We start from the raw sequence: 26866 nt of genomic DNA, 5'->3' as shown, positions 1-26866 counted from the left end.
CCTCTTCTTGCTTAATCCAGGATGAGCTCTCTGTCCCCATTGTCTTCCTAGACATAAATGTCCCTGGGGACCAACTCTCTGGCTTGTCCATCCAATTGCATATCATGGTTTATATAACAAGGATCTTCAGCCACTTGTCTGTTTTTAGTGTGGATAGTTAGAATGAGCCCTTTTGAAGGGGTGATGTAAAGTACAGAGTTCTAGGGTTTGATGTCTTCCAGGGACAGGAGAATTTGAAGGCATAAAGAGGAAGCTTCTTTCATTTGTCCTCTTTGCTGGATCTCCTTCACCACCGCGGCAAACACATCTGCACTTTGACAGGTATGTCAAGTCTATGTTTTATATCTTGCTGAATTATCAGAAGGTCACGGAACAATTATTTCAGTGAATCATATAGGATTTGGCTTGGGGAGCCCACAGTTGGAGAAGGGTCTCTACAGTATTATTGTACTCTGTCAACAAAATCCTGTGAAGAATTTATTAACAATCAACATCCTCCCTCCCCCGATTCTCAATGATGTCAGGGCACAAGTGGCCGTCCCAAAAGTACAGGGTCAGGCTCTTTACATGGTGACACTGTTTTCCATCCCACATTTAAAGGGTGTAGCCACACTTTCAGAACTCCCACTCCCAGCTGCCCTGAAACCAGGGTTTCTGTTTTATATTTGCTGTCAGTAATTCTCTCCAATTATTATTGACTCATTTGGGTGGGAAGGAACCTCTAGGAAGTCATCTAGTCCATTCCTCTGCGTCACGGCAGGATTGATTTAATTATTTGTAAACCACCCCTGGCAGATGGATGTCTGGTCTTTGCTTGGATACCTCCAATGAGGGCAATTAGAAACCTTCCCATGGCAGCCTGAGCCATTGGCAGCCGCCTCTTACTAAGCCATGTCTTCTGCACACAAATATACCTATTAGAATACTTTCCCTTTTCTGTTTTGCATTCTAGGATTCGGGTGATAAACAGACAGAAATTAAAGCAAATTAGTCCTTGTCTTCAAGCCAAATTACGCCCCCATGCCTATATGCATTCATATGTGTGTGTGTGTGTGTGTGTGTGTGTATACACACACATATATATGTATGTATGTATATGTATATATGTATGTATCTGCATACAATGTGATACATATATATTTATTTATAATTAAATATTTATATATGTTTATACATATTCATTCACTTATTTATTGAATGACAGATAACTCCAACCATACTAGAGTTCAAATTTAAGCTGCTGTTTGGGGGCATTTATGAAAGGAGTCTCAAGAATTACTTATAGGTTCTATAACTGGAAAGAACTTTAGAGGTCACCTACCCCAACGCCCTCTTTAATAGAAAAGGAAACTAGGAGGTAGAACTGGCATCTGATCTCCAGCTCCCCTGATTTTGAAGGCTATCCTTTTCCACCTGCCCCACAACACCTCTTACAAGGTCTCTTTATTTGAGTGAAAGAAAAAGGTTACCGACTGTAGGACAATTTCTCAGCAATGATCACTGTATGTTGGAGGGGAAGGAAAGTGTAATATATATCTCATTCACATTGTACTTGTCATGTGAAAAATGACACTTTAAAGAAGTATATATATATACATCAAAGATGCTCTTACTTCTGACAACCTCTCCATCATCAGTTTGGAGCTGAACCTTCAAGGTAATTGAAGATCCCTGTACCATTTCAATCACTGTTGGACCCAAAATCACAATCTTTGAAGCTTGAGCTAAAACATAGAAAAATAAAAGTACATTTAGTTTGTAACAACTAGCTCACCGGTCTCACATTAGAATTTCTTATCCATCTAATGGATGACTCCTAGAGAGGAAATATGATTCTACAGCATTTTTAGATGAGTTGGGCCCTGTTCTTGGTTGTATTAAGACTGTTGTTTCTCTTATTTAAAGAACTTAAACAATAACGAACATTATAAAACCTATAAACTAAACTTTTTTAAAAATGACCTTTGACACATAGATATTGATGACAAATTATTAGTGATTCCCTCCCTTTGTATCAAACCACGAGAAAGAAAAGGTGAAAATAATATGCTTCAATCCACATTTAGTCTCTATAGATTCTTTCTTTGGATGCAGATGGCATTTTTGAATTTTTCGATCACCGTACTGTGAAGAAGAGCTAAGTCCATCATAGTTGATCGTCACAATCTTGTTCTTACTACAATGTTATCCTGGTTCTGCTTACTTCATTCTACTTCAGTTCATGTAAGTCTTTCCAGGTGTGTCTGAAATCAGCCTGTTCATCATTTCTTATAGCACAATAGTATTCCGTTACATTCGTGACTTAACCATTGTCATCCCCTTACAATTGTTCTTCAGTCACTTCTTTACTACTATGTTTGTGCATGTATTTTTATGTTAGCATGTCACGGTACATACTGATATTCTAGGTTTGCTTCCTTTGATTTGTTACAAATTTCTTTAAACAGTTAGCTTCTCTTTTCTTTATAATGTTTTTATGGTATATTCTCCCAAATGAGAATATTGAATTAAAGATATTATTAATGCTATTACTCTTGTAGTATATCATACAGCCAGATTTTTCTCCGAAAGAGAAGAGAGTCCACTGCTTTACAAGTACATCAACAATGTGTGGGTTATATTAGTGACTTTTTTTATCCTTCTAAAAATGCCAAAATTTCCAGACGTGATATTGCAGAATATCAACTCTAACTTAACTTTTTTGGGAAAAATACCAAATACTTTTTCAAATCTTGAGGTCTGTTCAGAATTGAAAAACAAGGCATCACTCCTTAGTGAGATACTATGCAAATAACAAGAGCTAGTTCAACAAGAAAAGGTTTTTTTTTGTTTGTTTAATATTCAATACTAAGCATATTAAAGCAAGTTAACAAATACCTCTAAAATTAAAACCATGACTTTATTATGTTGCTTTATTGGGTTCGGCAAAATTATTTATAGCATTTCAACTATGCAAGTGAACTGATATTAAATATAGATTGCAAAGATTTGCTGATTTAATGCATGTTGAAAATGCTGAAGGTGAGCAGCATGAAAGGTATTTAGATTTACCATTTGAGTGGAATATTCTAGTATGTCTTACTGACTTGGATCGGATTCAGCTGTAGCATCTTCTCCATCTGAGTCAGCAATTTTTGGCTGTTTCTGAAGACAAAGTGCCGCTCAAAGCTCTTTTGATTGTTTCATCAACATGAGTAAAATAATTTGTAATACCAAGCTCAGATTTATGGCCACTCACAATGATTGCGAAGCACTCTTTGTAGCAAGGGTTGTCTCCCGAGATGCTACAAGCCACTCAAAGGCAAGAATTAGCTGGTAATCTCGGCAGACCAGAGAACTCTGATACTTCCTTTGTTGTGTTTTGAGCATGGCTTTTTTTTGGGGGTGGGGTGGGGTGATACCCATGAATCTTCTCATCTAAATAGCCGTCTTCTGGTTTAAAGGAAGAGAAGTGGTTTTGTTTTTTATGGAAGGAATTGGGGTTAAATGAGTAGCCTATGGTCACCCAATAGATCTGAATTCAGGACTTTCTGATTCCAGGGTCAATACACTATCTACCATACTGTATAGCTCACCCCCCTTTTTCTTCAATAAAAGAACTTGAATCTATTTAGAATTTTGTATTTCCTCATCGGCAAAATGGGGATAATAACAATACCAACTCCATTGACATAGTAGATAGGGTACAGACTTGAAGATTTGTCTTGAAAGACTTGAAGACTTGAAAAAAAAGATTTAGATTCAAATTTTACCTGTGACATTTGAAAGCTCTAAGACCATCTGAATTCTCAGAGCCCATCCTTTCCCATCCCATCTCTCTAAGACACAGCTACTAAGTCATAGATCTCAAGTACATATTGTTAGAATTACACATGAGTGAGGAAACCAAACTATCACTCTTTGCAGATGATATGATGGTATACCTAGAGAACCCCAGAGATTCTACTAAAAAGCTATTGGAAATAATTCATAATTTTAGCAAAGTAGCTGGCTACAAAATAAATCCCATAAATCCTCAGCATTTTTATACATCACCAACAAAACCCAACAGCAAGAGATACAAAGAGAAATTCCATTCAGAATAACTATTGATACCATAAAATATTTGGGAATCTATCTACCAAAGGAAAGTCAGGAATTATATGAGCAAAATTATAAAAAAGTCTCCACACAAATAAAGTCAGACTTAAATAATTGGAAAAACATTAAGTGCTCTTGGATAGGCCGAGCGAACATAATAAAGATGACAATACTCCCTAAACTAATCTATTTATTTAGTGCTATACCAATCAGACTTCCAAGAAAATATTTTATTGATCTAGAAAAAATAACAACAAAATTCATATGGAACAATAAAAAGTCGAGAATCTCAAGGGAATTAATGAAAAAAAATCAAATGAAGGTGGCCTAGCTGTACCTGATCTAAAATTATATTATAAAGCAGCAGTCACCAAAACCATTTGGTATTGGCTAAGAAATAGATTAGTGGATCAGTGGAAAAGGCTAGGTTCACAAGACAGAATAGTCAATTATAGCAATCTAGTGTTTGACAAACCCAAAGCCCCTGACTTCTGGGAAAAGAATTCATTATTTGATAAAAACTGCTGGGATAATTGGAAATTAGTATGGCAGAAATTAGGCATGGACCCACACTTAACACCATATACCAAGATAAGATCAAAATGGGTCTATGACCTAGGCATAAAGAACGAGATTATAAATAAATTAGAGGAACATAGAATAGTTTATCTCTCAGACTTGTGGAGGAGAAAGAAATTTGTGACCAAAGATGAACTAGAGACCATTACTGATCACAAAATAGAAAATTTCGATTACATCAAATTAAAAAGCCTTTGTACAAATAAAACTAATGCAAACAAGATTAGAAGGGAAGCAACAAACTGGGAAAACATTTTCATAGTTAAAGGTTCTGATAAAGGCCTCATTTCCAAAATATATAGAGAACTGACTCAAATTTATAAGAAATCAAGCCATTCTCCAATTGATAAATGGTCAAAGGATATGAACAGACAATTTTCAGAGGATGAAATTGAAACTATTACCACTCATATGAAAGAGTGTTCCAAATCATTATTGATCAGAGAAATGCAAATTAAGACAACTCTGAGATACCACTACACACCTGTCAGATTGGCTAAGATGACAGGAAAAAATAATGATGAATGTTGGAGGGGATGCGGGAAAACTGGGACACTATTGCATTGTTGGTGGAGTTGTGAACGAATCCAACCATTCTGGAGAGCAATCTGGAATTATGCCCAAAAAATTATCAAATTGTGCATACCCTTTGATCCAGCAGTGTTTCTATTGGGCTTATATCCCAAAGAAATACTAAAGAAGGGAAAGGTACCTGTATGTGCCAAAATGTTTGTAGCAGCCCTGTTTGTAGTGGCTAGAAACTGGAAAATGAATGGATGCCCATCAATTGGAGAATGGCTGGGTAAATTATGGTATATGAATGTTATGGAATATTATTGTTCTGTAAGAAATGACCAGCAGGATGAATACAGAGAGGACTGGCGAGACTTACATGAACTGATGCTAAGTGAAATGAGCAGAACCAGGAGATCATTATACACTTCGACAACGATATTGTATGAGGACATATTTTGATGGAAGGGGATTTCTTTGACAAAGAGATCTGAGTTTCATTTGATAAATGACGGACAAAAGCAGCTACACCCAAAGAAAGAACACTGGGAAACGAATGTGAACTATCTGCATTTTTGTTTTTCTTCCCGGGTTATTTATACCCTCTGAATCCAATTCTCCCTATGCAACAAGAGAACTGTTCGGTTCTGCAAACATATATTGTATCTAGGATATACTGCAACATATCCAACATATAAAGGACTGCTTGCCATCTAGGGGAGGGGGTGGAGGGAGAGAGGGAAAAAAAATTGGAACAGAAACGAGTGTCAATATAAAGTAATTATTAAATAAAAATTAAAAAAAAAAAAGAATTACACATGAGTAACCTAGACCAGATTTGCTCATTGTCTTAGAGAGAAAGGGCAGAGAGAAAAATATGGAGCTCAAAATCTTATAAAAAATTAATGTTGAATTCTATTTTTACATGTAATTGTAAAAAATAAAATAAAATAAAATACCATTTATAAAAAAAGAACATATTTTTGGAATTGGAACCAGTAGTGGAGGCCATCCCATCTACCCTCTTCATTTATAGATAGAGAAACTGAGAGGCTCATCCAAGGTCACTGATGAATTTACATCAACCAATACCATAGGATCAAAAAAGATAATGTAAAGTGTTTTGTAAATCTTAAAGTATTGTAGAAATATCAATAATTATTATTATAAATGTATAATATAGGAATATTCTATCTAACACTATCCAAAACCACTACATTTCATACTGAAGACATAAATATATTAAAACCACACCATTCTAAAATGTAAATAATAATTTAACATAAGTTGACTAAAGGCCTAGGCTATAAATCAGAAGGTCTAACTATGGAATTAACTGATATAGTACCATTTTTTCAGCTAACAGAGATAACCAATCAATAATGCTATGTGAACCATGTCCTTTCTTCCCTCCTCCTTCTTTCCTCCATTTCTCCCTCCTTCCCTCCTTCCTTCTGTCATTTCTTCCTTCCACTCTCCCTCCTTCCCTTCCTTCTTCTCTTCTTCTATCCCTCCCCACTCCTCTCTCCTTTCTTTTCTTCGCTTTCTACTTCCTTTCATCCTTCCTTCATTGCTCCATTCCTCCCTTTCCATCTTTCCTTCCTTTCTCCCTCCCTCTATTCTTCCTTTCTTACTTCCTTCTTTCCTTCCTTCCTTGCTTCCTTTTCTTCCTTCCTCCCTTCCTTTCTTCTCTACTTCTTTTCTGTTCTTCCTGCCTTCCTCCTTCCCTCCCTCCCTTCTTTCTTCCTCCTTTTCTTCTGTCCCTCACTTCTTCCTTGCTTTCTTCCTCCCTTTTTTCCTTCTTTTCTTCCTTTTTTTCTTCATTATTTCCTGCTTTGAGACTTGATGACTTTGATTCTGATTTCTAAGGCAGTAAGTCAGACAATTAATACTAGTCTTTCAAGTATAAAAAGGTCCTTCATATGCGATTTACAAAAAGATTAGGTCTCTTTAATAGCCCACTATTTTTTCCATTGTACTTTGATGTTCAATCAATTCAGCTGTGAGTGAATCTTCATGTTCCCATTTGGGATTTTCTTCACAAAGATGCTGGAGTGGTTTATCATTTCTTCTTCATTTTGCAGATAAGGAAACTTAGCCAAATAAGTTTAAGTGACTTACCCAAGGTGTCACACAGTTAGCAAGTATCTGAGGCTGGATTTGAACTCAGGTATTCCTGACTCCAGACCTGGAGGTCTCTTCCCTGCACCTCCTAGCTTCTCTTTTCCACAAGACATCCCAAAGTTAATACTTTAGAGTACACCTCCTAACTGAGAACTGATGAACTCTTAATATTAACATATATTTTCTTTGGGAAATGGAGACAAGATAATTTGTTTTGTTTGACTCTATGTAATAGAGATTTAGTTTTTCTTTCTTTCTCTGTGAAGGGGAGAGGAGGTGCGAAGGAGAGAGCAGATTTTTATTGATTAAAAACCTTTTAATCAAATTTTTAGAAAAGCAAACACAAAAGTACAAAATGCATAAAAATATCTAGGGGTTATCCTACTTTAATATACTCAAGATGTGTATATAAATATAATTATAAAACACCTTTTGAAGAATTAATTGGAAAGATATTCACTATTCCTATTTAGGTTGAATTGATATAATGGAAATGAAAACACTGCATAAATATATTACTAGGAGTAGTTTTTTCCCACTTGCATGTTGTAGAACACCTGACTTTTCTACCCAGCATCTTCTATGTGGTGCTGAATGCCAAAGATCCATGAAGTACATTTGCACAGGCCAAGAAGGAGCATCTTGGGGCTTGCTTTGTTTAGCAGCAGGGAGGGGAGGAGTGGAGAGCTTAGTCCAGGTGATGTCAGACTTTCAGCTCTCCCAACTCTCTCCACTTGGAATTGCCCCATGGGAGCCCTACCTTCTTGCTTCCTGGCAGGGCCCAGAGAAACAGACCCGATTGGAAGTGGCCAGGGATTTTGGTTGGAACAAAATGATGTCTCATGTGGCTGTTTTTTTCTACCTCTCTCACCGTTCTTAAACATTTTGCTCTAATAAAATAGTGGAGCAAAAAGCAAGAGGGAATTCAAGAACACAGAGCTAAAGCAAATTCACAGCGAAAATGCTACAGAACGAGTCCGAGTAGCTTGTCCTCTAGTCTGTGGAGTTCACAATCCAACTGTGATCCAAGCTGCTTATTTCCAGAATGATTCCCACTTCCACGTGCTGGCCAGACTGCAAATGGGCGGGTCAAGTCTCATTTGGACAGGAATTCGAACCTGGGCTGAAACTTGCTCCTATTTTAAAGTGAAATTAGCAAACTGCTCTTCCAAAAAGAACTGAGAATCGTTTTTCCCGTTCCATCAGAGCTCTTCATCTAATTTGATTCTAGGAACAGTCTCTTCTCCCCCGCTCCCCTGAATGCCCACTTAATCTAACAACTACTGGCATGAGCTCCAACCCTACGCCCGTCAGGCTAATTTAGAACAGGGTCACCCAGAAATGTGAACACAACCAATAAGCCATATTAATTGAGAGAGGGACTACCAAAGTGGTCCCACCGAATCTATTTAATAAATGAAAAACAAAATAAATGACATACTTGCCGGATAGCCATTGATCCACAAGCCATCATAAATGATGCCAGAACAATGAATCATGAGGCCTTGGCCGTTGAATACATTGTTTCGCCACTGTCCCTGCAAATGAAATGACATGTTGATTTCAAATTTGGGTCCCAGGACAGGAAACTTTAAGAAGCATTGTGTTTTTTCTTTTTCTTCTTAGGAACTCTCAATAGCTGAGTGGGTGGTCTATGGAGCACAGGAGCGACTTAAAACTACACTGCAAATACTTTTCAGTGAGAAGTTGAATGGGTGACTAAGAAACATTCAGAGATTATTGGCCATTCAACAGTATTCTCTTAGAATAAAAGGTTTTCTGGAAAAATCAAATTTCCTTAAGTATCATTTAAAACCCTTTTTACTAAGCCTAAGAAATTATATTTTATCAGAATGCAATCAATTTTGTTTAGTTAAATAGGGTTTCCCTTTTGAATCTCAAAGGCGCCAATAAGTATGTGGAAAATGGCACAGTATATAAAATGTAATCAAACATGGTACAAATGGTGTACTGTTGAGTACGAAAGAATTCTTTTATTACAAAGTCATTCCATTGGTGCAGAGTGTCATAAAAGAGACAAAAACTCTGCACCTACAGTACTGAGTGTTAGGATTAAGGCTAAATAATTGCTCTGTTACACTATTCATTTATAAATAAAAAGCCCAATTAAAAAACACAGTTTGAACAAATGGAGCAACGTGCCTATCCTCTGAACACTGTAACCATGTCTCCCATAATGAGCTGGGCTTTCAGAAATAGTATTCAAAAATAAAGAAAAACCAATCAGAAAAAAAGCAGAAAATTATTTCCATGAAACTTCTCAAATCCAGAACATTCAGTAGCATTTTACTAGAAAATTCAATCAAAAAGCTTTTAATTTTAATTATTTTCTTGAAGTGACAATTATGAATTATTATGTAATCATATCTTCCTTTGAATTCCAAGAATGGGGACAGAGACCATTTTGAGATGCCTGATTTTCAGTCTTTTAATTTTAAATACTGCCTTTTGGATGATTCCAATTCTTTAGAAACCACAGTTTTAAAACCATAACCTGTGGCCCTCACCATCACTTGAAGAATATGAGTTTTAAAAAGATGAGTCAAATTAAAAAAAAAAAAACCATGGGGTCATCAAAAGCACCATTCATTTTCCCCAGAGTCAACCTGCCAACTCTGAGCCCAATGCAGTGTCTATTCAAGACATATGTGTTGATGGACCCATTCTGGGTTTTCTGTCCCATTGCCTGGTTAACAGGGATTCAGAATTTATTTGGTTTCTCCAGTATGGATAGAGAGGACTCTTGAACAATGCTGATAGATCTCATTTGGGCACCTCTGTGACATTCTAAAGCTTGATGCAATCAGCATAGCGTCGTTCACAAAGGGGAGCACCTGCGGTTATCCACTTTTTCAGGAATCTCACTTCTTTTTTGGACCAATTAAAAGTTGAGGATGATACCAAAAGGTAACAGAGAGAAAAAAGCTTAAACCCAGCCAGAATAGGCTCCCACCAACAAGAACTGTACAAGAAAAGCAATGCAAAGGAGTCATGAGAGAGAGAGAGAACTGTGACAGAACAAGAGATGACTGAAGAATGGAAAGGGGGTTCTCCTGGTACTCATGTAAAGTAAGGGAAGTAGAGGAAGCCTGGGCATATTGGGTGGAGCCCCTGTGGAGGGTTTCTAGGTGAGCTAAGAGCTAAGGTGGGAACAGATAGATAGGCTGTGAGCTGTGCACTCCCATCATTGGAACTGCAGATCCTCCAAAGGATCTAAATTGTTTAAAAAACACCCTGTCAATTAATGTGCTAAAAACATTTCTGCCTAGAGAGCAGGACCAGGAGCTATGGACATAAGTTGCAGGGGCAGATTTCGACGGATGCCAGAAAAGGCTTCCTGTGAGAGCTGTTCCAAAGGTCTGTCTTAGAATCTGAGGTTGCTAGTCTTCTTCATTAGAGGAGGTCTTCTGTAACAAACTGGGTAATCACTTCTTGGGTGGGTTTTTGGTGACAGTCTTGCTCACTAACAGATTGGACTGGATGGCTCTGGGCGTGGCTGCGATTCTTTTAACTATATTCCAAAATGATTTTTCTTCTTGTATTGATTTCTCAGTCTGCTATGCAATAAGGCAAACAAAACTTGGGACTGTGCCATCCCTTTGCTCCCATCTCCCTCATCCTCAAATGTCACCTTTCAGAGCACGTGGTTTTTTGAAGTAGACATTTTAAATTCTGATTTCATGTATAGACTTTACCTTGTTAAATCCCACACTTGCCATTCTATCCTGCTCCAGGATTTTGTCTGAAAAGCAAACTAAAATGGAGAAAGATCATGATGGAGCTTCAGCAGAATTTCCATTCCTTGTCCTGTTTCTTTGTAGTGTCTATCAATCACTCCTCCTCCTGCCCTCTGGGGCCAAGCAGAACACTTCTAATCTCTCCATCACAGGACAGCCTTTCAGACACTTGAATATACTTGTCATGTTCCCCCTAATTATGAGTCCCCTCTTCACCAGGCTAAACACCCCCAATTCTTCCAGCCACCCCTTATAAGTCATTGACTCAAGGCCCTTCTCATTTTCTTGGCTGCCTTCCTCAAGGGTTCCTCCAGTTCATCAATGTAGGTGTGTACTATCCCTGCAATTTATCATCTTAAGAGTTTCCTGGGCCACTGAAAGGTGGATCCCCAAGCCCTTAGTGAGGCTTATTCAGGGATCTTCCCAGCTCCACGGCCAGACTCTCAATGGTTTATCAAGGTTTATCAATGAGGTGCTCAAAACTGAACATGATATTGCAAATGGACAGAGTTCTTGGAACTTGGTGGTTGTCTCTGTTCTCAGAGAGGACCAAAAGGATATCACTATGTTAAGAGTTGAGTTGCATTGTGTCTGGCTGTGGTGGATCAGACTGATGTGAACTCAGGATCCTCCATCACAGGCCGGACACAACTAGTCCCTTTTTTGGGGACTTTTGGGGACATTTGGGGTGGCCACTCTTAATTTTGCTCATCTTGTTTTTCTTCTGAGTTAATTCATTCTGCTTTGCTCATAGAGCACAGCCTCTTCTCTGATGAGGGCAGTCCATGCTGGGTGGTCCTGAGCCAGGGTCTCCTATGTTGTTCAGTCAAGATCTCTCATGGAACTTTTGCCTATTAATGTAAGGTAGGACAGTACACAGTGTGCTGAGTCTGGAGGCAGGAAGACTGACCTTCTTGATTTACAATCTGGTCTCAGATACTAGCTATGTGAGCAACAGTTCCTCCTGTTGACCTCAGTTTCTCCATCTGTAAAATGAACTGGAGAAGGAAATGGCAAACTAGTATCTCTGCCAAAAAAATCACCAAATTGGGCCACAGAGACTGGACACAGTTGAAAAACAACTGAACAACTTTAAGAGGGTGAAGTATAGTCAGTTTGAAGGGCTCAAGAGAGACGATTATGAAATTTTCAGTGTGAGCATTTATACCTTGGAAATCTATAAAAGCTACAAATCAGGGCTTGATTTATTATTTTCTTGATTTTCTAGACTTTGGAAAATGAATGAGAAAATGTTGATAAAGAAGATTAAAAGGGTTTGGTAGGTATAGCTGGTCATTAACCATTCACCAGCACAGCCCTGTCTAGACTCCATTAATTTTGGGGGCTGCCTCATCACTCAGATGATTCCTACTGAGTTAGCATTCCACTAAAATCCCTAGATCTCTATTTTTTTTTAAACAAATTAATCTCCAACCATTGCTCCCTATTCTGTTGCTGTGAAGTGACTTGTTTAAACTCAAGTGCACAACTTTTATGTTTCTATCCCCATTGTTTCTCTACCCTGTCAAGAAGTGTTTGGATTCATCATTTAGCATTGAATCCTCCCAACTTTATGGCACCTAAAAACTTAAATCAACCTGAGGCTTGAGCCTTGCTTCAAGTGAAAGTGAGGAAGAGCCAGTTTTATACATTGGAAAACCAACTCGGACAATAATGGGGAGCTGCAGGTCAGCTAGTTTGCCTGGAAAATAGAGTGCATGGTATAACAGGAGAAAAGGTAGAACCACCTTCTAGGCATGAAAGACTTATTTCTTATCCTAAATTATCAGGCTACTCTCAGGGAAGTATTGGGATTACCATATTTCTCAGCCCTTTAATTTACCTGTATGTGAAATAAGTATGCTTCCTCAAATATTTATCTTACAAATGAAGTCAAAATTATCTCTCTCAAAGAAAAAAACGAATCAATTATTTCTTTTTAAAACACCAATACAAGGCCTAAACATGACTCTCAGAATGTCAGAGTTGGAAAAAACCTCTGAGGTCATTGAATCCAACCTGTTTATATGAACAGAAATCCTTTCAACATCATGAAATTTAGGCTTGACTTATAACTTCCTAACAGAAATCTGAAATGTTGCTGCTCATAGTTGCTTGCTCAAAATTGTTAAGGAACTCGACAATATCCACTAAACATTTATTGATTGACTGTTGTGCACAGCATGTCCCAGTGGACAAAATGTTAGACTTGAAGTCAAATCTTGTCTCAAGACACTTCTTGGTTGTGTGATCCTGGACAAGTCCATTTAACTTGGGCTTCTATTTCTTTATCTGGTAAGTTTTTGACAGTTTTCAATAAGCATTTATTAAGTGCCTACTGCATGCCACTCACAGTGCTTGATATAACAGATACAGAAACAAAACAAAAGTGGTCCTTGTCTATATGGAGTTTATATTCTACTAATCAGAATGCCTAGAAGTCTCATAGAAGATACCAAGTTAAGTATCCTGCTATTTAATGCTGGCAGCAGGGATATCATTGGGAAGATCCTATCATTTCAGACTATCACAGGAACCTCAGAGAGATAGCAGGCAAGTATTGAACATGGCAGCAGAGTCTAGCAGACCAACAACTAGAAGCCCACGAGCTCTCAAGGAGTCTCCCATTGTTGAATAGCCTTTGATGGGACAAACTCCTGGATCCTGCATGACGCTTGGCACATGGTGGGCTCTTATTCAACATCTGTTGAGTGACTGAGCTCTACGGCTACCAATCTTTTGTCCTGACCCTGCTGCAGAAAATTGGCTTTCTTATTCTAAATTATCAGGCTACTCTCAGGGAAGTATTTGGACTACCATAGTTCTCAGACCTTTAATTTGCCTGTATGTGAAATAAGTATGCTTATTTCTCCATTTAAGCTCTTTATTACAATTATTCTTGATCTCTCCCCCAACTCTGTGACACCTAAAAACTTAAATCAATCTGAGGCTTGAGCCTTGCTTCAAGTAGACGTGAGGAAGAGTCAGTTCTAGACATTGGAAAACCAACTTGGACAAAAATGGGGAACAGCAGGTCAGTTAGTCACCTCCCTGCTGTACTCCTCCCCACAAACCCCATCTTCTCTCCAGGCTTTGGAGAGAATGATTTGGCCATTAGAACCTATATCCTACACCTCTTGTTCTCCAATGAATATTAGTTTCCCAATTACCTCTTAAAATACAGTTTTTGATAGAATTGCAATCAATGCTCCAATCACTAATAATGAGAAATGAAGATCAAAACAATCCTGAGGTTTCCTCTCACAGGGCCGCAAATAGCCAAAGATGATCAAAGACGGGAAATACAACATTGGAAGGTGTGTAGAAACACAGGCACACTAATTTCTACTTGTATAACCACTGTGGAAAGCAATTTGTAGTTATGGAAATAAAATGGAGAAAATGTCCTATCCTTTGACCCAGAGATTCTGCAGTTAGGCATATATCCCAAAATGCTCAGTGACAAAGAGTGAAGTTCCACATACTCCCAAATAGTTACAACAGCACTTTTTGTGATAACAAAGACTCTCGAATGGGAAAAGTTTGGATGACGTAAAAACAAAAAATTTAATAGAAATACTTTTCTTAAAAATAGTCCTCGGAAAGGAACATAAAGGATGATAACCTGCAGACTTCACAGAGAGGAGAGTAATTGTTGGAGATCCCAGAAATGATGGAGCCATGATTCAAATTAATCAAGTTATCTGGGAAATCTGGGCCCAGATTAACAAAATGGAACTGAAATGTGGGGATTATGAAGTCTGACATTTAGGTCTAAAAAGAAGCAGTGTTCCAAGAACTGAAAAGTGGAGACCAATGCAAAGAGAGCTTGTGTTTTCTCTCAAATGATGCATGATATTGACATCTGCCCATTAATACTTTCTCTGATGTGGTGAGCCTATAATTTGATGGTTATGCCCCTTTCTGTTTTGTGTCCTTCAAAGAAGTCCCAGCCTAGCCTTGCTTTTACAGGGTGCAATATTAAAAAACTTGAAGTTAAGAAAGCCTTCTTACGGAAGTGGACAACATTTAGGAAGGAGGTCACAAAAGAAATATCTTTGATAGCCTCTTTTGCCTTAATAAAAAAGTAATTAACTCAACGAGTAGGAATAATTGTCAGTTGAAACTCCTAAGACACAGGATGCATTCACTAAACAGACAGCTGTTTTATATCAAAGCTAAAACATTAATGTGAAAAACTCCAGAAACACTGATAACCCACGTCAGTCTTATTTTCTTTTTTTGAAATGACAATGTCAATTTTGTAATTAATAAAAGTCGTAATGCTTCTTGCTTTAAAATTTTTTCCCCATTTCTATATTTACACATGATGTATGATGACTACGGATACTAATATGGTTTTCATTGAGAAATAAAGAAAATGATGAATCAGGATGTGGATTTGGATAGTGAAGACTGGAAACAATACGTCAACATATATAATATAGAAGTAAAATAACGAATAGAATGCAAAAAAGTTAATTAACCTCAAAATAAGTAATAGCGATGCAAATTAATTCACTATTAATCTGTGAAAAAATTGTGAGTAAACATGTAATATTAATCAACTTAATTTAAAGGTAATATATTCCTTTTAGAATCTTCTAAACTACTTTATGCCTTTTTTCAACAGTGAGAAGAATAATCAAGGTTTGATATCTAACAGGCTACTCAATGATTAAAATTAATAATATTTACCATTGTTATTAATGATGTGGCAATCATTTAATATAGCAATTCCGGGAATACATTAATATATAAATAGATATCTGGGATAGTCAGATATTCATGGGCACAATACTGAGATTAATCAGTATAAATATATTCAAATGAGCAAGGCAACTAATCAAATAGTGTAGAATCTTTTCTAATTAATGTTATAAATCATACATTTAAAAATTCCATCCTTTCTTCGTTAATTGACATGCACCCAAAGAATGAACAAATATGTATTAATAAGGAGGCTGGCAGCCCACAGCCTGTCTCTGGGCCATTTATCACCAGATGTAATAATACGTGGGCTGTGGCAGCGCGTGGCGGTACACTTAACAATTCCAGGCCACACATTCCTATTCCATGTGATTGGCTTGGCTGGGCCTTTCACCTCCTTTCATAATGGGAGAGTGCCTCTGCCTCATCCCCGGGATAACATTCTGGCAAAGAGTCCAATAAAAGCCACTTTGTGAAAGGAGAGATGAAAGCTGAAAAGGAGGTCAAGCTGAATGAGATTAAGCATCGAAGGATCTTGGGGGATCTGGACCTGGGTTCAAGAGCCCCCACTTTACCAAGAACTTGTATGATTTGGGGCAATTTCTTCCCCCTTTCTGCATCTGTGAAATGGAGGGATCAAGCTGTAAGATCTCCATGGCCATTCCATTTCTGACATTAGATGGTACTCTAGGACCATAATGGGTGCCCATCTTCACATTACTTGGTCAGGTGAACCAAAACTAAGAGGGGAATTGATTTAAGACTAAAAAATATTTTACTTTGAAAATAAAAAGGAGCAAGAAAAAAATAGAAAAATCCCACTCTTCCAAGGCTGCCTCTATATACACACTCTCAAAGGAAGACTGGGGGATGGGGATGGAGTGGGGATGGGTCTCCACAGTGACCAAATGTTTTTAAGAGAGCCCCTTAGCAATCTGTTACTTGTGGGAGGTGGGAGTAGGAGAGATGTGTGACTCATCCAACCAGAGAATCTGGTGAATGCTTTCATTGAGTTGTCTCGGGTCTCTTTGCTTCCCCAATACATTATCCCACATACAGCAAACCCTCAGGGAACATGGGCTGATGGTCTGGTCCATCTGGGCAGGACCAGCCAAGGAACCTCAGCTGAGCACGTCAAAGACCTTCTCTGAGACCCATTTCTTCCTTCATTTCTAAGACATGTGCCTCTTGGGCCTGCTGAGAGGCCCCTGGCTCTAGATCTGGGAAAGACTTCAGACATCATCAAGTCTGAACCCCTAACTTTGCAGATGGGCACACTGAGCCCTCTAAAGTCAAATGATTAAAGTCACACAATAAGTGAGGATTTGAACTCAAGTACTCTACTTCTAGAGTCTCTGCTTCCCTATGATATGAATAATGAATAGGATATAAAACACCAGTTAAGGTCTCTGAAAACAACCAATTAGATAGTGTATATCAAGTGTTTTGAAAACCTTAAAATGCTACAGAAATGTGATTTGCTATAATTATTGTTATCATCCTCTGGCAGAAACCAAAGGGAAAACAAAGATTAAGGGTAGACTCAAATGTTGGAGAATAAACACCAGTGATGGACAAAATATGTCCCCATACATCCTAAAATGACTTTAGTTGCCAATTAGAGCTATGTATTTGACTAGCTTTTATCATTTGTATTTTCCACTGCCTGGACAGCTAAGGACACCATAGTGCACAGAGCACCAGGCCTGGAGTTTTCCTGAGTTCAAATCTGGCCTCAGACATATTTAACTATAACTATGGGACCCTGCACAAGTCACTTCATCCTCTCTGCCTCAGTTTCCTCACCTGTAAAATGAGCAGGAGAAGGAAATAAACTATCCTAGTATCTCTGCCAAGAAAACCCGAAATAGGGTCATCAAGAGTTGAATGTGATTGAAAAACGACTGAACAACAAAATTTCTGCTGAGCTTTGATTAAACTCTGAAAACTATATTTCTCACCTCTTAAAGTTAATACCAGTTAAGATCACATTAAGAAGGACCAAAGTCAGCTGTGTCGTAGCTTTATTATTAATGCAGGGGAGACATAGATATAATGTGTCATATATACATTACATATGTGTAATGTGCACGCGCACACGCACATATAGAAAATGAAAGAAGCTAACATTTTCCTCTCAAGTAACAATTGGCTTGTCTATCCTAGTAAGATTTATTGAATCACAGAATAATTGCTACAGGAAATCTGGTTGTCAGTTACAAAGGATCAGTCTTACGTTAAATAACACCTTCATTGATAATTTGTTTGGACAAATATAAAAATGCTCTCTTTTGATCTGGAAATCCTTTTATTCTTAATGCTAATTTCTTTTAGAATTTCGTTAGGGGCTACCATGCGGAGAGCTATCTGATTATGAATGAGGAAAGGTGTTTTGAATAAATTGCAAGAAACAAGTACTTAACTTTTTTTTTCTTCTTTCAGGAAGCAATTTCCAGTGAATTGATGATATTTCCCTTTCCAAGTGAGAAGCTTTTATGCTTTTATTGGAATTAATTTTGGTTACTTAAATCTCATCTAATCTTCAACTGATATTCTATTTTCAGGATTCCTAGGTGAATGTAAACACCTCAATTATTAAATTTCAACCTGCCATCTATATTGATGAATTGCTTTCTAGTATGCTCACACTGCCTCAGTTGCTTTCATAATGCCTGTGAAGTAGCATTTTAGAGGAAATCTATCATGTGTTTTGCTGACTATACAGAGAAGTGCCGACTTTTTTTTTTTTTAAGAGTTCTTTGTGAAGGCTGGGGAAGAACAAAGAAAACTATGAAGATCGAGTTTGCTTTGATTTGGGTTTTTTTTTTTTTTTTGGTATGACTGAAAAAAAAAAAGATGGACTGGTCACACAGCAGGAGGAAAGTATAACCAGACCAAGGTGGGAGATCTGGAGGCAGGCCCCCTTCAGATCGCCAACAGCCCCACCCTGGAGATTCGATTCACAGGAAGCCACAAACAAGGGATGCAGAGGATGGAGAAAGGGGATGGATGGTGATCTACATCACTGGAGGGACTGCCTTCCACAGGGAGGCCACAGACCCACTGAGGTATCCCAGGGTAGCTAGGAAGATCACTAGTTAAGTGTCAAGAAGTTGCCAGCTTTGTGCATCCCTTTGTGCATCCATTTCCCACTCTTTGTAACAGGAAAAATCTTTGGCTCTAAACTATGTGAGATGCTTCAAAGAGAAGTGCTCCCCACTGGGAAAACTTCAGGAAAAAACCTTCTGCACCAGCTTCCAAATGAAGAAAGCAGGTAATGGGAGAATCATTCTTCCCTTTGCTGAAAATGGCACCAAAGGCTGTTGGACCAAAAAAAAAAAAAAAAAAAGATTCATTCACCAACGTTTTTGCTATAAATAGTGAGCTCCCTCGGTGTATTTAAAATATATGAATCTTCAACTGAGATGATATTTTCAGCTCTGCTCGGTAAATATAAACACTCCAGTTTATAGTTGCAGAATCCTAGAATTTTAGAGATGGAAGTGCCGTTAAAGCTCATCTAAGCCAGTATCTAAAAACAGCCCATTTTAAGGGAGAGGAGCCTGGAGGCTGGATTTGTCCAGGGCTGTATGGCCACTTAGCAGAGACCTCCCACTCCCATTCACCATAGTGCTCTATTTTTACTACTTCTGAAAAAAAAATTACAGATTAACCAAGCATATTTATGAAACCTGACAATGTCATGAAATTCATGTGCCAATATATCCTGCTATATATACATATATATTTGCATCCAGATCCCTCAATTTTTTTTCCAAATCATCTCCCTCATCATCCAGACCCTCCCAAGCCTTTCTAACAATGAGATCCTTAAAATAATTTTCTTTACCGAACTTGAGACTCAACGTGGATGCCTGTCAAGTGTTAAAAGTTGGTATTTGAAGAATATCTATCTGTCCACTATGCTGCTTTCTCAATCTACCCGGAGAATCTATGTTTATGAAATCAAACATTGAGATTATAAGACATTCAAATATCCCACCAAATAAAACAGTCCCCCAAATAAGCACATTTACAAGCCTACAAAACATTTAAACCAGTCCATCTTCTGCGGCTGAGATGCTAACTCCAGAATAGAAATAAAACGTCAAAACTGAAAATAATTTTAAAAATCCAACTTATATTGTGGTGTTATTAGCTGTGATCCCAGTTTTCTACTTCCCAGAACAATAACGTTTGGGCTCTCCAAGATGTGGGGGATGGATAGAGGAGGTGAGCTCAGGATTACTTTTCCATCTGTCTGCCCACTAAAAGGGAGGCAACCGGAGAATAACTTTGCCCTGTATTGCTTCACACAAGCAGGCAATGGAACTCAAGTTGATTCTGAGGGAAAATGTTGCAGGTGAAAAAGCCCATCCGGCTAGCCACCTGTTTAGTGCAGCTAACAGGTGTACCAAACAGCAGGCCTTCCTCTGGGAAAGGAGACAAAGTGAGCCCAGCCAAAACAGACAAGGCAGCAGCTACGGGGACAGACCGGAACACAGCATCTGCTTCCTGGGCTCTGCACAACTGCCAGAGGAAACCCAAGGAAAGGAAGAACAGGTAGGCAACATTTCTAATGTGAAAACAAATGTTTTAGTTCATTAAATAACACACCAACTCCATTTACATACCATCAGGCTTTCTTCTAATCTCAATTGTGTACAGATATTTATTCATGTATTCAAATCAAATATAGCCTTAATACCATCCATAGAGCCTCCGCAGCATGGCCATGGAGGAAGGTAAGCCCTGTTCAAATGACGCTGCCTTGGGATTTCCAGCCAAGACATCTGCATTATATTCGACTTAATTCATCAAGACTTTATGCCCCGCCAATGTCCGAAGGTTTGGAGACTGAGTATAGGATTGAACAAAATGCAAAACTGAATTGCATGTAGAGCCTGCAACAGATCAGACTCTGAAGGGATCAGACTGAGGAGCTGCTACCAGGCAGCAAACAAGGCCTGAGGAGGTGACTGGTGGCTACCTTTGGTTCTAAGCTTCCAGGTGGCTCAGGAGAAAAGCTTCCAATCCATTGGGCCTTCATAATTTCTTTTTTTTTTTCTGATCAAAGAAAACAGACAAACTTTTTTCCTGAAACCATACTGAGTCAGCGACATCACATGAGATCTCGACTAAGGGATGTTGGGCAACAGAGTCTGGTTCTAAGTTTCTAAGTGGGCTAAAGAAAAGGGCAATCCATTGGGTCTTCATAATTTTCTTTTTTCTGATCAAAGAAAACATACAGAAATTTGTCTGCACAGACAAACCTTTCTCCTGAAACCATACTGAGTGAGCGACATCACGTGAGACCTCCGCTAAGGGATGTCGGGCAACAGAGTCTGGTTCTAAGTTTCCAGGTGGGCTAAGGAAAAGGGCATCCAATCCACTGGGCCTTCATAATTTTCTTTTTTTCTGATCAAAGAAAACATGAATAAATTTGTCTGCACAGAGAAGCCTTTTTTTCTGAAACCAAACTGAGCCAGCAACATATCACCAAGCCCTTGTCTAAGGGAGTTCACAGTGCCCTGGACTGGTTCTGCAAGACATGGAAGCTATTCAAGTGGATCCTCCTGGAAAAGGCAAAACATTCAGGGAATTGTGCGCAGGCATTCTGCAGTGGGGAACAGAAATGACTTGGCCCAGATACCTTGCTCTCAGATGATTTTAACTTGGAAATGTTAATGCATACCCATGTCCTCTGGCCTAGTGTGTGAGGATGGGCCATGCTGCCGTTGGGTCTGGCTGCAGCCGCAGGGATGCTGCAGTGAGACAAACAAGGAAAAACATGGCGGTTCTGGCCGTAAGAAGGGTCTGTCCACAGCTTGTGACTATACCATAGATGGGCAGCAAGATGCGGCCAAATGACAACGCTAAAGTGAGCGATGAAATCCTAAATCTGAGCTAAAGATTTTAGAGTAAGGAATGTCTGGCCTATGGCCTATATCAGGCCTGCAAAATCATTTGCTAAGGCAAGCACAAGTGATGATGAGCTGAAAGCTAAGTACAACCACCTCTCACCGCGTGAGTTCTATAAGTTGATAACTTTCTATGGCCCAGGAATGATGTTAAAAATATCCAGATGACCCTTGGCAGAAAAAAGGTTTCCTACCCCTAGTTTAAAGGGAATGAAAGAAAAATGAAACACAGTTACAGAAAAATTCACTTTTCTGTTATTCCTTCAGAAATAAATCTACCAAAGCAAAAGATACATTTCAATTGGGTAATTTAACTTCAGCTTTTTTGCCATTATCAATGTCTGCAGTTAATATGCCCAGGAGAAGATTTACACATGGAATAAGAGAATTGAGTGAAATAGACATTATTTAGTGATCTCAAAGTAAGGCTCTCAGCAACTGAATTGAATCATAGCTATTAGAATGCATAAAAGGGTTAAATGATATTTAGAGCAGTGAGGTGATAGCAAAGTACCGTCAAAGCCTTCTTTAATTTCAAATTTAATAAGCAAAGGAGGTTCTCTCTTGTTTATTCTTCCTCCACAGAGAAATATCCTACCCATCTAAAATGCTGTTATGAATAATAATAATAAAAATAATAGCTGGCATTTCTATGTCTCCTTAAGAACTGTTAAGTATAATTGCATTTAAGCTTCACAATAAGCTCAGGGAGTAGGTATCTCAGGTATCATAATCACCATTTCACAGACAAGAAAACTGAGGCTCCAAGGGATCCAGGCGCTTGCTCATCTAACAGGTCAGTGCTTGGAGTGGTTCCTGGCTCCAGTCCAAGGACTCTGCCCATTGTACCACACCACCTCTATGAGAATAAGCTCAAGAGAGTGTTATTTCGACCTTACAAATCAGGTCATGTGACACGGAATGGCCATGTGAGTGCTTCCTTTCCATGCCATCCTTGGGAAGAAACCTTGGAGATGAGTTAAAACAAATCACTTCTTTGCATTTAACTGGTATCTTCTCTAAGACTGTCAAAGGGCCTTCCTATCAGCCTCCTGATGTAGGTTCTAGAAGGGTTGCTACCCTTCTATACCCAAGGAAACCAAGGCTCTCGTCCAAGAGCCGTCCTAGACTCTGCCCCATCTCGGGCGCTCCGGCCCAGGCTGGTGCCAGGTCTGTCGTTCTCACCTCAGGGATACTCCCGATTATGAGGTAGTAAAGACATGTCTATAATACATTGATTTGTCGGATGAAGTTAGCTGTCTCATTGTTGGACAGTCTTTTAGGAGCCTCTTTCTTCCAGTCATACAGAATCTGTTTCCTTGTACCTCCTTCCTAACCATGCTCTCAGGCCAACCCATGGGAGTCCATTCTTTCCCCAAGGGTCATCCCCTCAGTCAGAGGCAGCAGCAGCGAGAGCCAGGGCAGAGGATCTGAGCCCGCGGGAGAGAGTCATTGGGGCATTCTAGGCTCCCACAAAGGGGACAATCCCCCGTGTGCCCAAGACTCGGAGAAACAAGGAGTTAAGCCGTCATCCCAACGTGGCTGGAGAGTTGGTGGGAATCGCTGGCCCTGCTTCATCCCGGAGGGGCAGAATTCCACAGGCATCTCTCCGAGGCCCCCGCGTGTGCCCTGCCATGGCTCTCGCTGGGTAAGAAGCTGTCCTCAGTTGGCTTGTGCTTTCCCTTGGTCCGGATCATCTTCCCAGACAGAGAAACCTCTCAGGACTCCCGTGCAGAATTCTTGGTGAGGTGAATGCCCCCAGAGATACTTTCTCCATTCCTTAAGGATTTCCCCCTTGCAGAGGCTCTGAGTCACCTTCGAATCCTCCAAGCCAGATCCCCGTCCCGTCCCAGTCTTCCCCTCTCTAGACTAAAGGTCCCCCGCTCCTCCAGTTGGCGCCATGTGGGGTGGACGCTCCCTGCTCACTCTTCCCAGCAGTTGATCTGGCTTGTCACTTGTCCCTTCTACAGCTGGACACAGGGCTCTGGGCGTGTCCCAGACCCTCTGGTTTTTATATCAGTCCAGAAGTAAAACCTGTCCATATGCCTGTCGCTGGCTGCCAGCAGATGTCCTGCTAAGCTTCTCAGCGGAAGGGGAGAACAAAAGGCTGATCCGGGCAGACCCCTGGCTTTGGCTTTGGGACCAGACCTGGGGTTTCCTCAGCACGGGAATCTGGTCTACATCTCGGGCTCTGGGGCAGGGATTTATCAAGGCTCCTACCACCCAGGCCTTCCTGTGAGCCAACTGTCTGGCCGCCACATCACGGCCACTCCACCAGTTGTCGGGGAAAAATAACACTCCAGTTTGTAATCAGGGTGATTTTTTAAAATTAGTATGTGGGGGGTGGAGGGAAGGAGGAACACAACCTTAAATCTCTACTGTGTCAACTTGGGCATTTCATGTATCTGGGTCTCATTTTCCTCATTTGTAGAATGGGAGATAGGACCGAATGTCCTCTAAGGTCCCTTCCAGCTCTACAGCGATCATTTTCATGTTTGTAGGGTAAGCCCTCCCCAAAGACTCAGAATGGAAAACCCCTTTTCGCCCCTTCCTTTCTCGCCTGGGCCCCTCCCGCCCTTGCTCCCCTTCTCCTGGGACAAAGGTGCTCCCAGGGCAGCTTGGTTTGGGTCCAGGAGGCCTGACTGACTGTTGCCACCCTGTGGGACTCCCAGCCATGGATGGGCTCAGCCAGCGGGTCTCCTTCTGGGACCGTGTGCACGAGGACTGGCTCCTCTTCTGGAGACCCAACCTAGACGGGCTGTGAGACACATCTGCTAGTCGGTGTCGTCTCCTCTCCTTTTGGCCCTGGAGCCGTCACAGTCACTTACTGCTGACAACTCCCTACATTTGAGGGGAAGCCTCGGAAACTGCCAAACCAGACAAAACGCTCGGTGGCCGGAGAGTCATTCTTACAAATCCTCCACAAAACACGCCAAGGAGCACCGCGCTTTCAGAACTGCGAAGAAACGTGATTCAAATTTCTATAGGGCCCATAAGTAGAAAATAACCAATTTAACAAGCGAAGGGATTCCAAACACTGTGCGGTCCTGACCAGGCTTCTGTCGGGCAGATTGACGGCCTTTATAGACTGCTTCTGCATGCCTAATGACAGTATGATCCATTAGACTTAAGACGGTACAAGTGGTTAAATCGTGATAGCCAACTTAGCCGTGAATTTCCTTGTTTTTATGACTTTCTGACACACCGAGGCACTCTTTAAACTCGCCTGTGTGAGGGGAATACCAAGAGCATGTTTTTATTGAAATTGATTTTCTGCACATTTCATAAATCTGTGAGTTTCCATTTGAATGCTTAATAAATCAGCAATAAATCAGCAAAGCATTGTTTGGAGCCCAAATCGTGTGACATTTTCCCATTGAACGTATTCCCCCACTTTTGAGCACATTTAAATTGTAAATTTAAGTATAGTTCTAAACATTTACAACCCCAAAGGGAGAAGCCAGCAGCTCGCTCAAAGGCAGGGAGGCTCTAGCCCGGTGCTCGAGAGCCACCTAGTGGCACGGGGCCGCCAGCACGCGGGAGGCCATTGCCCTCCCTACTTCCCAGCCCCATTGAGCAGTTTTTCAGAACAAACTGGAAATGGGCCCTCCCGCTAGCAGTGCCCGGATTCTGTTCTCCGCAGGCGCCGCTGCTCTGGAAGGGCGGGTCCCCTTCCCCGCGTCGGGAGCGAGCGCCTCAGTTGGCCCCTCCGGGGGTCCTGGCCTGGGCGCCAGGAGCGGGGGATGCCCACATCCAGAGGCCCGGGCCCTGGCGCCCTCCCTCGCTGCGTCACCAGGGACGCCGGCACTAGCGAGGCAGACAGAGCGACCGGAACCCGCTGGTGAGCCAGGTGGCCAAAGGGCTGCTGGATGGCGGTCCCGCGCCTTCCCGAGAAGCTGCGGGGCACGCGGCTTGGGCCTGGGCAGAGCAGCAGAAGGCTGGGGCAGATAAAGGCCGCGAGTCCCTGGAAGGTCACTTCCTGAGGGCGAAGCATTTTGTTATCTCCCCGGCCGTTTGTTTGGGGGATGGAGAAGAAAGCCCTCGAAAACTGCCCCAGTGAGGCATTCTGGGGAACGGAGCATGGCAGACATGTTAACAGATAGATAACCAGCGGGAGTAGCTTTCTACTTCCTGGATTCACGCATGAATGGCGTTCCTGGGCAATGAGATGCGACAGATCATGTGCTGGCAGGGACGCCAGGGGAGGGCCTGCTCTCCTGTGCGAAAACCTGTGCCTTCGGTCTCACTTTGGCCAGTCTTCCCGCTTACCTCAATGAACTAGCGCACAGATGAGAAAGGCAGGTTTCCCGGAAGCCAAACCCCGCGATTCTGCTCTGACTGCACTATCCTGCACAGTGCCCAGATTTCCTTTTTCACTCTTGAGCCCAAAGCCTCCGGTTCTGAAGGACACAGTGACGTTCCCTCTGTGCGGGGAGGGAAACTGCTCGTCCCCCCGAGGGAGCCGGGAAAGCAAATTCTCATCCTTAGGTTAACCTGGCAAGGTTTCTCCTTGTGGCTTCCTCCCACTGTGGCCTCGGATCTGAGGTTTAAAAAATAAACAATTTGTATCTGCTGAAGAACCAGCCGGGCGGCAGATTGGGCCGGGACTATTCTCGGGAGCAGGTGGAGCAGTCCGAAGACGATGCATTGTATGAAGCCCTGACCCCATCCCATTCAAAGTATAATTGCTACAAACCAGCGGCAAGAGTTCTTCCTTGAATCGATGAGGAAACACACCATTTGTCACTAAATTAGTTCATGGAGCAGACTCCGTGCCCTATTGTTACTATGGGGTGGTGGGATGAATGGGGAAGGCCCCCTAGTGGAGATTCTGCCCCCAAGCCTTCCCCAGCGCCCCTCTGAACCCTTAAACTGGCAGGTGAAGGAGGCCCCCCACAGGGAAGGCACGAGCCCAGGGTCACGCTGGCTCACTGCCAGCCCGACCTGGCGCTCCGGGAAAACATGTCAGCGATCTGCTGGGAGTGGCCATCCCCTCCTCCCGGATACCTTGTAAATCGATCCATCTGCATAGTGCATCACCCCGTGGCCCTGTCGCTGGTCCAGGATCCAGTCTCCTTCGTAATTGTCGCCATTGCTAAATCACATAGAGAGAGGAATCAGGCTGGAGGCGAGAGGTGGACATGTGGTTAGACAGGCCCTTCCACCCGGCCACCTGCTGTG

The 26866-nt window shown here is 41.0% G+C and overlaps 1 protein-coding gene across 3 annotated transcripts in view; it reads right to left on the bottom strand.

The window, feature by feature from the left end:
* Nucleotides 1–26866, bottom strand: part of MORN1 (MORN repeat containing 1) — a 218760-nt gene that overhangs the window by 176459 nt on the left and 15435 nt on the right. For all 3 annotated transcript variants that reach the window (XM_051988770.1, XM_051988771.1, XM_051988772.1), the window contains exons 6-8: nucleotides 26693–26780; nucleotides 8738–8834; nucleotides 1614–1724 (exon numbers count right to left, since the gene is read on the bottom strand). In XM_051988770.1, the coding sequence (XP_051844730.1) occupies nucleotides 1614–1724; nucleotides 8738–8834; nucleotides 26693–26780 (296 nt within the window). The remainder of the gene's footprint in view (nucleotides 1–1613; nucleotides 1725–8737; nucleotides 8835–26692; nucleotides 26781–26866) is intronic.

This window comes from Antechinus flavipes, chromosome 3 (assembly GCF_016432865.1).
Source record: "Antechinus flavipes isolate AdamAnt ecotype Samford, QLD, Australia chromosome 3, AdamAnt_v2, whole genome shotgun sequence".
Classification (NCBI taxonomy): domain Eukaryota; kingdom Metazoa; phylum Chordata; class Mammalia; order Dasyuromorphia; family Dasyuridae; genus Antechinus; species Antechinus flavipes.
This window is presented reverse-complemented; position numbering and strand designations above follow the sequence as displayed.